General features: G+C 36.2%; 1 protein-coding gene across 11 annotated transcripts in view; it reads right to left on the minus strand.

Annotated features, from left to right (window-relative positions):
* FER (FER tyrosine kinase) overlaps positions 1 to 14,247 on the minus strand; it is a 434,062-nt gene that overhangs the window by 101,888 nt on the left and 317,927 nt on the right. For all 11 annotated transcript variants that reach the window (XM_077861808.1, XM_077861843.1, XM_077861834.1 and 8 more), the window contains one exon: positions 7,212 to 7,335. In XM_077861808.1, the coding sequence (XP_077717934.1) occupies positions 7,212 to 7,335 (124 nt within the window). The remainder of the gene's footprint in view (positions 1 to 7,211; positions 7,336 to 14,247) is intronic.

Raw genomic sequence — 14,247 nt, forward strand, 5'->3', positions numbered from 1 at the left:
GGAATGTATTTACGGTAATTAACTGAATAAAAGTGAGAAATAACAGAGAAGAGATATAAACCAACTCCCCTCTGATCATTTCAATGTAACATAGGACAAAGCTAGCCCCAACCAAACTATGAGATAGCTTCAATATGCTATTCCCTTTTTTCCCCTCCCTTCTCATTTTCAAGGACTGTTTACTAGATGGCCCTGAATTCTCAAACAGTGTCTTATATATGCTGTGTCTTTCCTACCAGTGACCATAAATCAAAACTTCTCTTCCTTTGATCCTTTTGCCCAAATCCTTCATTTTTGTTTTCTAAGAAGGCAGTTAGATCCTCTGCTACGTTAACTTAAGCCAACACATTAATTGATTCTAATGTAAGAGAAGATCTCCTTTTTCATTCCTGGAAACATATATGTGACTTTAGGGGAAAATCCCTTAATTAAAATGAATGAAACTAGTGATGGGAAACTCTGACACTGAATAAAGTAGCAGGATAATTTTTAGAAAGGTGCTTTTGTGATATCTTTTGTATGATAATCACATTGCATATGCACATATCAACCTATAGTAGAAAAAAATGTTAGGGAACGATTGCATTTTTTTACATATTTGAAATTATTGAACACTCCTTTCTGAACTGTAGCAAAATTTGTTTAGAAGCTAAAAATGAAAGTGCAGCTTAATATATTCAAAATCGTAATCAAATGTTGGAACAAGAAAATCAGTCATAAATGCTTAGTCAACTAACTATCACATTTCTATGCTAATCCTGTGTTTTTAGTTAACGGATAGAGCAGAAGGGAGTATCTACACAATAGTGTGTAAAAAAATGCAAAAATAAATTTTCAAGTTCTAATTGAATAGAGAAGCAATAACAAAATACTGCTTCATTCCAGCAATTCTTCATCAAAAACAACAAAAAACACCTTGGTATATCTTTCTAAAATTACATTTCACAGGCTTCAGCATCCTCTTCTGTTTTTAATCACGAACATAAAGAGTCCAGATGTTAAATATAAGCTGAGCCATCACACCGAGTACCATCTGGCCTTCGTCTCTGAATCTCCTAATTGGTCAGAAGATGAATTTCTTCCGGAAAGCAGCTGAGTCCACGGCAGTGATTCAGAGTATGAGCTCTAGAACTAGAGTGCTGGGATCCATATCTTGGAGCTGCCACTTTCTTTTCATATGATCTTGGGAAAGATAATCAACCTCTCTAACCATAAGTTTCCTCATGTAAAAAATGGGCCTAACAATAATAGCTACCATTGTTTTGAGGATTTATTCATTCACCAGTAAGTGCCTGGCACCATTCCAGGCTTTTGGAATCCAACAGTAAACACTACAAGTTAAACATCATTGCCCTCATGAAGCTTACATTCTCAGATATTCCATCTAAAGCATCTAATTAGCACAGTGCCTAGTACTCTAAGTTCTAAAAGTCAACTGTTGGGATTACGAACGCTGGAATGGAGACAGAGTGAAACACCTGCCTTCAAATGACTGGGAATGTGTTGGAACGAAGTCAGCACATTTAAGATCTAGCTAGCCGTGGCTCTGCCACTAACTGTTTAGATAGCTTTCATTTAATCTCTGAGCCTCAATTATTTAATCGGTAAGTTGACCTTAACGTCCCTTTTATTGAATACATGGCAATTCATGAGAGACATAACAGGTGAAGTTTTAAAAACATTAAAGGAACTATTTCCCTTTGCCTATTTTAGCTTTATCTTACTATTTAAATGATATTAAGATACATTAAGCACAAGAATATATTTTTAGGACATTGAAAGCAGAGCTTTCAAAGAGAGAGCTCAAATACTAGGTTCTCAGTTGCAATTTTAAAAAAATAGAGAAATCTTCAAGAATCACTGGAAAAATACAGATAATCAGTCTTATACCCAAATCTTTGGCTTCACAAAGCATGAAATCACAAAAAAACAAAACCAAACAAACAAAAAACCCAAAATGAGATAGAAGTAGCCCCTTACATTTTTCTTAAAAAGTAACACATTCCTTAAGCCTAATCAGAAACCACTGGATCAAACAATCTCTTTCTAGAATATATTTAGGTGAAATGTAATATTGTTCCTTTTTGGACAATCTTAGCTTTCCTTAAGTAGTTTTTCTAATGAAATTTAAAAATAAAATTGATCCATATCTACTTCTTTTCATAAATTATTCATTTTTCAAGTTTTGTAAGTTTTACTCAAATTATTTTTCTTTTCCAGTTAAAAATCCTAGCATTTTAACTTTCTTAAAATCATCCTAGGGCAGCCTGGGTGGCTCAATGGTTTAGCGTCACCTTCAGCCCTGGGAGTGATCCTGGAGACCCGGGATAGAGTCCCACATCGGACTCCCTGCAGGGAGCCTGCTTCTCCCTCTGCCTGTGTCTCTACCTCTCTCTTTCTCTCTCATGAATAAATAAAATCTTTAAAAAAATAAATAAAATCATCCCAGTATGTGGCTTGATACTCCTGCAGCTTAGCCGAATTAAATGGTATACATGGCCCTTGGTGAGAATGACCCTGTTTACCTGGCTCCATTCTTCAGACTTCCCATTCTGATAATATTGAACTCTTTAGTCTCATGATTAAGTCCTGCTTTTTCATGAAAAATATTGTTAACTTTTCCTTAGCTGGAATATTCCTTCCTTTTCCATTCAGCAACACCAAGTCTCACTCAAACAGTGTCTTCTACAATTACTGACTGCTCTCAACATAGTCCTGATTACTCCCATGATACCCACCCCATGCTGAAAGGTTATATTGGACCCTCTTAGTAGTACTCTGATGGCATTTTGCACCTATTTCCACTAAATTAATTATCTCTTTGCATAATTATTTTTTATTACATATACCCGAAGGCAGGGACAATGATATTCTTATTGACATCAGAGTAGGCACAGAGTAGGCAAATGTTCACATTTGTGAAGTACTGGAAATATCTTCATTCTCAATGGATAAGCAAAACCCTTATTAAACAATAAATCTATCTGATCTTACATACTTTAATTTGTGGAGTTAATAGCCTTACTCCATAATGACAGAACATCATTGTGATAAAGTGGCCAAAAGCAAAGAGAAATCGGTCCAAGTTTTAAAATTAGAAAATAAAATCCTTTTCTATAAGCATCTCTCCAAAAACAACTTTTCTGGTATTAACGTACAATATCATGAAATTAAGAAATGCTCCCCAAATTCCCCACAGATTGATCTTTAACGCAAACACATGCAATCAAAAGCTTATCCTCTTTTTACTTTCCTCAGACACCAAAGAACATGGCAGAGAGACAACTTTTAGAAATAAACCAAAATAAAAATAAATCGTGTAGAGTAAGATTCATCAGCAATAAAACCATAAATGCCACTCCCTTTATATCTAGTATAATGCCAAGCTTCAATCCACTTAACATCAAAATTAATCAGGTTTAATGCTTTTCCTAGAGTGGCATCTAACAATCTAGTAACATACCATACACACACAGCCCAAAGTTTATCAACATACTTCAAATCTTCATATAAAGTTCAAGTAGGAAAGAAGACTTCACACTGGCCTATAGTATAATTATAAAGAAAATGCAGATGATTATCACTACATTGAAACACAAAATATCCAGCAATTCACTAGCTATAAACAGAAATAGTTTCAATTAGAAATTAGGGTATCAAGAGAACCCTTCTGGAAGTTAAATGGAAATTACAACAAGGACATTTCCAAAAGCAGGCCATTCGTTTATGCAATTACTTCCTTTCCATTTTACAGCTGTCATACTTACTTATCTATAATGAAACATTGCTCTTTTCATAGTAATCAAAACAATAAAACAAAGCTAAAGAAAGAAAATGTGTGCCTCCCCCAATTTAAGATATTATTTTGAGGAGAGACAGTTAAAAATATTTTTAAGAATTCCAGGGATTTTGAATCATTGAACAGGGTACAGTATATAAGTTCATATTAAATTTAAAGCACATTAAAAATGTTTGCTTTGATCTATGGGACAAAGACTTCACAATTTATATATATTTTATAATATTTTAGTAATATATTTTAGTAATATTTGGGGATGTTAAGAATATGGCTTGGTGCCTTTCTTCACTACTTGGAAACCAAAACTTTCGATCATGTTTAATCAATTTTTAACATACCTCATTAGAAAGTTTTCCAATGAGGAAAAAATACTTTTCGCTGTAGTAAATACTATATATTTATATTTTTGTATTTGGTATTTCTTAGGAGAAAAAAAACACAACGTATCTTGAGTGCATCTTTTAACTATAAATCAATTGACATCCATTGCAATTACTGTTGCTACCACAGAAACAGTTTCATAGGATGACACATAGGAATAGGGTTCTATGGCACAATTCACTTCTATAAAAAATTCAACACAAAGAATATTTTATTTACTCAACATAGTGTCACGTGTTGGTGAGGTATTGAAATGAAAAGAAAAAGAAAATGAATTCATCCAAAAGAGCATTTACATAAATTTCAAGAGTAACAAAAGACCACTGGCTAGAGGGATCATAAAATTCAACCACTAATCAAGATTAAGAAGGACAAATAGAAAAGCAGGTGTTTTAGAAGGAATCAATGGAAGTGAGGGGAGAAAAAACATTACATCATTGCTATGTAGCTAATAAGGAAAACCATTAAAAAAAAAAAGAAAAGCATTGATTAAAGACAAAAAGAAAATAGTCATGCCACAGACAACAAATATGGGGCATGGTGTTAATGCTTATCAGTGCCCTAACAGATGTGACTGATCAATCACTGGATTCTTTGCCGCTGATTCCGGAATCCTTCTCAATACCCAACACAGAGAGCCACTGGAAACTGAAATCTATTTGTCAAACCTGCTTTCAGTGGTATTGTTTAAGATAGTCAATCAAAAACCTTCCCCACAGGCAAATCCTAAAGGTATAGGTACAACCTTCTGGGATACATGCTCAAGCATGGGTTGACAGTTAAAATTTTTGAATGCATGAAAATTCTAAACAAGGAAAATGGAAAAATAACATGACAGCAGACAATGTTATGATTCGGTGAGTAAGATCAATTTTTAAAAGCTAACTGTCATCTACAACAGAACAGTTTCAATTCTGATGATACAGGCACTTAAAAAAATATAGTCAACCAGTAGCAAGAAAAGCAATCACCACAAAAGTAGCAAGAAATTGAAACAATTCCCTCAATCACAATGCAACAGAAATTAAAGACTGCTACTGGTAACTGACAATTAATTAAGTAGTTTCAGTACTGTTTATTCACTGACTCTAAGGCTCTAGATAGTCTAATGGTTTGGGAAAACAAACCTGAGACAAAATGAATAACTATGGATAGAGAATTTGATGCCTGAAGTAGCTTTAACATATGAGCAGCCAACATTAGAGATTTTCTCTAAATGAAGAGCAAAACCCTGCATTGTCCCTTTTAACAAAAAATGTTTCGTTTTCCTAATGAAATGAATGATAATGCAATTCTTGTGCAAAATAAAATATTTTTTTAAAGTATTTAAAATTATCTATTATAATGTGATTTGATCTCTCATCATAGGAAGTAAAACACAAGGACAGTGGTTAAGTTTAGTTGTCTTAATTTCCAGAAATACAGTATCTTTATTGAAATGTATTTAAAAATATATGTGACTGCTGAGCCATATTGGAAACACAGGATATAATTTTAATTTTAGAATAAAATTGAGTAGGTGGCAAAATTTTTTGGAAAAATCAATTTGATAGAGTAGGCAGTTAGCCAGACATAAGCAGGGAACAGCTTTTTTCTGATCATTAAGAAGGGCAGAAAGCAAGTTTCAACCAGCCAGGAGAAACACTGGGGGCACACGCATACTCTTCCCTGTAACTGCTGCCCTACAATAAGTTATAGTTTCACGATAACACATTTGCATAGTGGTTTTGACCTCGTCCTCCTCTTGCAGGGGGATGGCTCCATGACAGCTCAGAGGAGGATCATGTAGGGCCAAAAACTCCCCGTCCCTATTGCAGGAGGAGACCTTGGATGATTGGTGGCAACTCTAGTCAGAGACCACCTAGCTATGATCCATACCCTTGCAGGCATAAAAAAAAGAAAGACCACTCCAGCCCCTGGTGCAGTTGCTGTCTCTGGGCCTGCCTGCTTGTCCACCTTGAGAGTGGGCTTTTGCTGTCATTGCTATTAAACTCTTGTTTATTTGAGAGTTTGGATCTAGATTCTTTCTTGGCCAAACTCAGGAACTGAGGCAGGGGCCAGGGGCCAGAGATGGGATAGATGGGACGCGCCGCTCACACACTGAGAGCACATAAACATACATCTCAGGTGAAGATACCTCTGTTCTGCTATAATGTGATTTGATCTGTCATCATAAGAAGTAAAAGAAAAATACATCAGTCATACGATTTTACCAGAACGTGAAGTCAAAGCCTACGTAATGAAACACATCAGAAAAAAATGGACTTCAACAACGGAACCAATTTAGATAAAGTCCAAAACAGTTCAATGTGACAATGAACTCTGTTCCAAGTCAAATAGTATCATGTGCTGTGTATCATGAATGAGAACTGCATCAATGCCCCACTTCATCTTGCTTGTATACACATAGCCATACTTGGGATCTCACATGAATTCTGCAAGACATCTTAAGTTGTGTTGACATTCAGCAGTGAAGAACATTTTCAGCTATTAAGCAACTAAAACCACAATCTATAAAAGCATTACAACCAAGTCACTGCTCTTAATGTGATTAGATAACGTTTTCTAAAATCTCCATTGAAATGACCATTATGTTAATATTTTCTACCCTTGGCCGATTCACTATCATCAACTGTTGTTTTACTATTATGCTCTTCCATGACTTTATAAGTAATTTCTTGCAAAATGAGAATAAGGGAGCACAGGAAGCAATCTTATTTAGCTGTAAGACTACAGCTGATTACGTGACTAACTTGTGGTACATCTTATCGGTATGTCATTCATGATAATAATACAATAGACTTTAATCAGGAAGCTCATTGTCTAGTTGGGTGGACTCACTTCAGGTAAGAAAAAACAAGTGTTTCAGTGAACTATATGAAACAACCATCAGAGAAGGCTTTCCCACAAAATATGAAAAACAAGAAAACAATTTTGCGAAAGAATTTCATTGCTGTATTGCAGCAAATATGTCACTTTCCTAACATTCTAATGGCAAAACCAGAAAATGTTTAAAAAATGTTCTCCTTACCTGTGTATACAGTTTTTACTCTCGAGATAGGACATACCAGAAGCAGCATCTAATGAAAACTTCACTAATTGTTTGAGTTTTATTTCATCCTTCTTCTTTCTCAGAAAGGACAGGAAATCACCTCCTAGAAGAATTGACAGACGAGCAATGAGATATAATCATGATGTACGGCTTACTAGAGATACAGAACAGGAAAAATTACACGTTTGGCCACACTTTCTGCCCATTTTGTTTGACGTGAGGATAAAACAAAATATGAAAAGAACACATTTATTAGAAAACAGCATAAACTTACCTAAGATATAGCGTAAGTACTTTAAGTGCTTCACACTGTGTCTTACCCAACACACAACATTCAATCAAACTCACGCAATTCTTCTATTTGTAATTTCTCACTAATTTGCCTGGCTAAAATTTTCTGTGAAATTTTATTTTCTCTAATACCAAATAAAAGATTATAATTATTATGAGTTTAAAATGTAAATTATATCAAATTAGTTACCAGATTCAGTGACTGCTTATGATAATTATGTCACTGGTGGTAGAGCTGGAGGTGGGGTGAGGGAGCTGTGGTTTTGATATGATTTAATCGCTGAGCCAGACTGTATTTTTGTGCATCAAATTTCCCTTAGTAGTGTTATGTCTTTTGAGCAATTCATAATAAAAGTAAAGAACTTAGATCTCAAAGGAAATTGAACTAGAAGAAGTCTTTCTATCTTAGGGAAAATGAAACTGAGCAGAGTGATATCTTAGAGCAACTCCTTAAACCAGCACAGTCCAGAAGAAATACAACACAGTAATTTTCAATTTTCTGGTAGCCACATTTGGAAACGTAACAACAAAAAAGATGAAATTCATTTTAATAATATATGTTTTCTTTAGCCCAATATATCCAAAATATATCAGTATGGATCATAAAAATTACAGTGGAAATATTTTACATTTTATCATCCTAAATCTTTAAAATATATGGTTTATTTTACACTTTGTGGGACATCGCAAATATTTGATCTGTATTTAGATTTCATAAAATTTATAGTTGAAAAAGAAGATTCACATGCCTAAGTTGTTTCAAACATGTTTAAAATTTTCTAACTGAATCATACCCATTTTCAATTGATTAAAATTAAATGAAATTCAAAATTCAGTTCTTAGAAGCACTAGCCACATTTCAGAAGCTGAGGAGCCACCTATCAATGGTGACAACCATATTAAAATAGTGTAGACCTTCAACTGTCCATTCATTCTTCACATAGCATTAAAGGCTATGGGAAGGCTCGATTATTCTTCCCTGTTAGTATAGAGTACATTGCATTTTTTTAAGTTAAATATATTAGAATGAATATTCTGTCAAAACAAATTATTCCCACTTTCTCTATTAGGCCCTCAGATTTTAAGCCAGAATTTTACAAGAGGGATTAGCATTTTAATAGCCATTTCCTAAATTTTGTAGTCCTTAAGGATCCAGGTTTCCTTAAAAAGAGCAACTCTAAAGGTGGAGACTTAATGGCTTTTTCTTTAATGAGAGTACCTGGAAAATAAACAATTGCCCAACTCTACTTATAATGTTGTCTTTCTCTAACTTCTCTTATTCACAAATCAAGTGTTAGGAAATTTAGGTGGGACATTTACAAAATCAATAGCTATATGCTTAAAAATAACCTTAACAGTGACAGATAATTTCTTTTTTCTGTTCTTTTAAAAAGAGTATTAAATGTATTCAATACTAAGAAGATTATTGAAATAGTCTATTACGCTTAACTTAATTTTCTGAACAAAATACACAAAAGCAACAGCAAGTAGCAAAGTTAACCAATGATTTCTCTACTTTAATAGTTGTGTCAATTAAGTGGACTTGAAATCAATATTTAGTTCAAGTTATTCCTTGGGCCAATATTCACATGTATTTATTATTTTGTTAGATATGTAGTGGCTTATTTTAGAAAAAGTGCAGACTTCTGGTCTTGAAACTACATAGCATTTTGTTTAAGCTTTGGAATAGCTTTCAAATGAAAAGAGCTTTTCTGGAATTTGGGCTAAAGCAGCCTATGACATAACCTCAGTGTTCTGTGAAATTGTAATATTTCTTTCCAAAAGTTAGCTCAAATTCAAGCACTTTTCCATCTGCCTCCTGTTCCTTTTTAAATTTACTCCTTTGGGGATGCCTGGGTAGCTCAGTGGTCGAGTATCTGCCTCCAGCTCAGGGCATGATCCTGGGGTTCCAGGAGTCTCAGGATCGAGTCCCACATTGGGTTCCCCATAGGGAGCCTGCTTCTCCCTCTGCCTGTGTCTCTGCCTCTCTGGGTCTTTCATGATTAAATAAATAAAATCTTAAAAAAAAAAAAAATTAGTCCTTCAGTGAATCCTCCTTTACCCCCTAACTGCTGCCCCAAATGGTAAACCCTAGGAAGAGAATTGTGCCTCTGTTGCTCGGTATTATCATTTCAGAGGCTACCACACCATGTCTAGTATGTAATAATACCTCAATAAACATCTCTGGAATGAATGGGTAAACAATGTGTACATATCTCTTTTTGCAGCTTCTAAGCTCCCCATGAAGACAAGAATCATTTTTCATTCATTTTGACATTTCTTCCCTAGTCACTAATGGTGAGACCTATGCTTTTTAAGTACTTGTTCAATGTTAAAATAGTGTTGAGAAAAGGATATTACATTTCTTATCAATGGCACTGGATGGATGCCATAAAATTCTTTAAATTCCAACAATAAAACTTAGTGCTCATTTTGACAGATGCTTCTGTAACACTAATGCCTTAAAACTGCGTCACTTAAAAAAACATTATCTACCAAGGACTGCTTCTTTGCAAATCAAACTAAAATAACAAATGCATAACATAATAAAGAAAAGACAACACTTAGCATTACAAATTGCCTGAACAATGGTGCCAAGTCAAGAAAGGTAAAGTACTAGAAAGGAGAATGACATACAGCTCTTTCCAAATACTGAGACACAGCCAAAGATACAGACCAAGGATTGTCTGATTGCCTCTTAGCTAATCCAACAATATTTCTGCCTTAGAGAAATTCCTTGCTTAAAATCATTAAATTATCAAAGCAAATTGTAAACTGATTTCCAACTTCTAGTTATTCGAGACACAGAATGATCTGAAGTAAAGGAGGAAAGCTGCACCATGCCACAGCCCTAGTCAGCGTCTTAAAGAGCACTGCAGAGAAGCAAAGCCTTCTATGAAAACGAAATAATTGTGATTCAGTCCTGAAAGCCTGAGCCTTGGGCAAATGTAAGTGTAAGAAGAAGTAAACTCCCCAGGAGATAGAGTTTGAGACTAAAGCTAAGTTACCCAGGAAATAGTTCAGACTAGGCCAGGATGTTTCCTGAGGCACAATACTTGATTATTACAATTAAGCAGAGAACACCTGGAGAGTGACATCAGATGATAGAGTTTTTAGTAAGCACTGTCACTTATTGTAGAGGATAGTATCTGTTCCTTTGAAATTCTCCTGTCATTTTCATCACGTGCCCAGTTAAAGAGCCTCTCTTAGAATCTGTGATATACACAATAATATATATACTCTTCCTATGTTTATATGTGTTTGCATATATGTACGTGTGTGCATATGCAGAGAGTATAGACTACCATTCCCACTATAGTAAGGATCTTGGTGTTCAAAGTGGGCAAAACAAGATATTAATTCACTTTTGTAAATCTGTCTTAACAAGGATTGTCTCTATACAGATATACTGTACATTTAAACCAAAACCAGATGGATTATTTTCAAGAATACTTCATCAGTGATAGGTTTCTAAGACAATATTTGTTTTTATAGGCCATTTTTGGTTTATCACGGAGATGGCATGACATGGTGAAAAGAGCGTGGATAGTGAAGTCAGAATGACCTAGGTCTGAATACCTATGTGGCCCGAGGTAAGTTGTTCAATCTTTGTTTTTTTGTTTTTTTATGAAGATTTTATTTATATTTTTGAGAGAGAGAGAGAGCACAAATAGGGGGTGGCAGCAGAGTGAGAGGGAGAAGCAGACTCCCCACTGGGCAGGGAGCCCAATGGAGAGGGCTCAATCCCAGAATGCTGAGATCATGACTTGAGCTGAAAGCACTTAATCAATGAGTCACTCAGGTGCTCCTAATCTTTCTAAGCTTCTTTAAAACAAGGATAAATTCCATTTATTTCTTAAGATGGTTTTGAAGACTAAAATGCATCTAAAACACTAAGCCTCTGCCTAGAGCATCACACACACAATACTACTACAACTTATTTTTGCTCAAGCTATTTGGCATCTAAAGAAAGAAAGAGTTATAGTATTGATTGGTTGCTTGTCACATACCTATTTTTCCTTTGTCACCTCAGTTTCCTGCCCTTCTATTTTTGTGTTCACCTAACCCTCAACAATAAAGGTGGCCCTAGACTGGCTTCAACACAATGAATGAGGCCCATTCCCCCCGCCCCCCTCCAAGTGACTGGTTCAGGGAGAGGCACATTGGGACCTGAGACACAAGGAGATGCTTAGGAGGAGAAAGAAACTTTGGTTTTATAGAGAAGCACCAGGAAAGCAGCATTCTCTGCCCCTGGAAGTATATAAGATGGTTTGTAGCATCATGGGGACTGGCAGATGAGGGGTGAAGCAATCATCATGGAAAGCAGAAGAGAGTGAAGGAAAGAGAATGGTTTCCGGTGACATGCCTGACCCATTGGATCAAACTGCCTCAATGGTGACTCCCTTCTAGACTTTTCAATTAAGTGAATAAAACCTCTAATTTTAAAAAAAAAAGATTTATCTGAGAGAGAGTGTGTGTGCGCACAAACAAGTGACTGGGGGAGAGGCAAAGAGAGCCTCAAGCAGAGGCCCTGCTGAGTGCGGAGCCCCACGTGGGGCTTGATCTCGCAACCCAGCAAGCATGACCTGAGCCAAAACCAAAAGTTGGTCGCTTAGCTGACAGAGCCACCTGGGGGCCCCAAATCTCTGTAATTTTTAATACATCTTCTGTGCTGGCAACTCAAAGATTCCTAATGGATAAAATAATATTTGTATCAGAATATTATTTGAGAATTTAAAAAGTTAATAGATACTAAATGTCTGGAACAAGTCGGAAGCAGTAAGTAGAAATGTTTATTATTACTTGAGGCCAACTTTTAGTAGGAGGAGAGAGGGCTGTTACTCTCAACAGCACTTTCTCAAAAGATTTCTTACTCTTGTGGAAATTTGATCCTACCTGTTCTTTCATTATTCATGGGACTCAAAGAGAGATTATTATATAAACAAGAACACTAATTTATCATTTATCAAGGGATCATCAGGGGTATACCACTAATGACTTCTTGTCATTGAGTCATGTAGAGATTTTAATTCATCTTCAAATAACTTCAAGGTTTATTAAATTAAGAGATATCAGTCCCTAGTAATATATGAAATATATAACTCATTGCCCTTGTCTTTTAGGATATAAATTTATTCCTGTCAAGTTTAATTGTGTTCACCAGGAAATTTAAATAGGATAATAAAGCAACTATTAAATTGTAGGAACCTATTTTGGAGGCCCCATTTATGTCATTGTTCAGAAGTTTTATTTTAAAAAAAATCAACTTGGGATGCCTGGGTGGCTCGTCTGCCTTTGGCTCGGGTCATGATCCTCGAGTTCTGGGATTGAGTCTCACATTGGGCTCCCTGCATGGAGCCACTTCTCCCTCTGTCTCTGCCTCTCTATCTCTCATGAATAAATAAAATCTTAAAAAAATAATAAAATAAAAAATTAAAAAATCAATTTTTTCTCTATAACCTGTAGTGAATTATGGCTGTTAGCTGGACCATTAAAAATAAAGAGGAAAAGGGATCCCTGGGTGGCGCAGCGGTTTGGCACCTGCCTTTGGCCCAGGGCGCGATCCTGGAGACCTGGGATCGAATCCCACGTCGGGCTCCCGGTGCATGGAGCCTGCTTCTCCCTCTGCCTGTGTCTCTGCCTCTCTCTCTCTCTCTCTCTCTCTCTCTCTCTGTGTGTGTGTGTGTGACTATCACAAATAAATAAAAATTAAAAAAAATAAAAAATAAAGAGGAAAAATACATATGATGATCATAAACCATGAATGGTAATGCAGCTTGTTCTCCATGAAACACAGAATAGATTTTATCTTTTTTTTTTTTTTTTAAAAAAAGACTATTTATTTGAGAGAGAGAGAGAAGGAGAAGGGAGAGGGGCAGAGGGGGAAAGAGAAGCAGGCTCCCCACTGAGCAGGGAGCCCGATGTTGGGCTGGATCCCAGGACCCCGGGATCACGATCTGAGCCAAAGGCATTCGCTTTAACTCAGCCACCCGGGTGCCCCAACACAGGATAGATTTTATATAATAGGAGATAAGCCAAAACAAGTTCTTGAAGAATAAATTGCTGCATATAGGGTACCCTCAGGAGAGACGGACAGCCCAGAGGAGATTAGCCAGGAGGATGCTCTAGTTGTCGGGTGAGGTGACGAGGGCTTAGATCAAGAACTATCCAAATAAAGACTAAAGCATTAGATCTGAAAAGACTCAGTAACAAGCCAGAAATGGTCAGGTTGTGGAGATGAGTAAGATGAAGCAATGAATAACCAAAAATGACTCCAGGAATATACTGGCTCTCCCGATTCCATCTTCTTCCTAAAAGCAGCACTTATGGAACAGCTTGCTACCTCAGTAATATCATTCAGGTAGGCCACACGCGGAGCTGAGTGTATGGCTTTCCCAATTTGGGTTAATATGTGACATCAGTCTTTTCTGACAAAGTTCCTTAACACCCACGTTCTGCTAACACTGCAAAATAGTGGGAACCTTTTGCATTTCTCCTTTGCAGATGCTCTTTGAGAACATAACTCAATAGCCATCAGGATGATGGCTCTATGAAATGAGGAGTACATTTCACAGTATGTTTAACTTGCTGGTTCAAGGGGCACCAGCTATAATCTTGCCAGACATGATATGAATTGCCACAACAGATGCCGGAGTCAACTTTCACAAACTCTCGGAATGTCGGTACTAGACGTCGGTACTAGATGCCACTTGGCAGGTAATCA

Source organism: Canis aureus, chromosome 2 (genome assembly GCF_053574225.1).
Source record: "Canis aureus isolate CA01 chromosome 2, VMU_Caureus_v.1.0, whole genome shotgun sequence".
In the NCBI taxonomy this organism is placed as follows: Eukaryota; Metazoa; Chordata; class Mammalia; order Carnivora; family Canidae; genus Canis; species Canis aureus.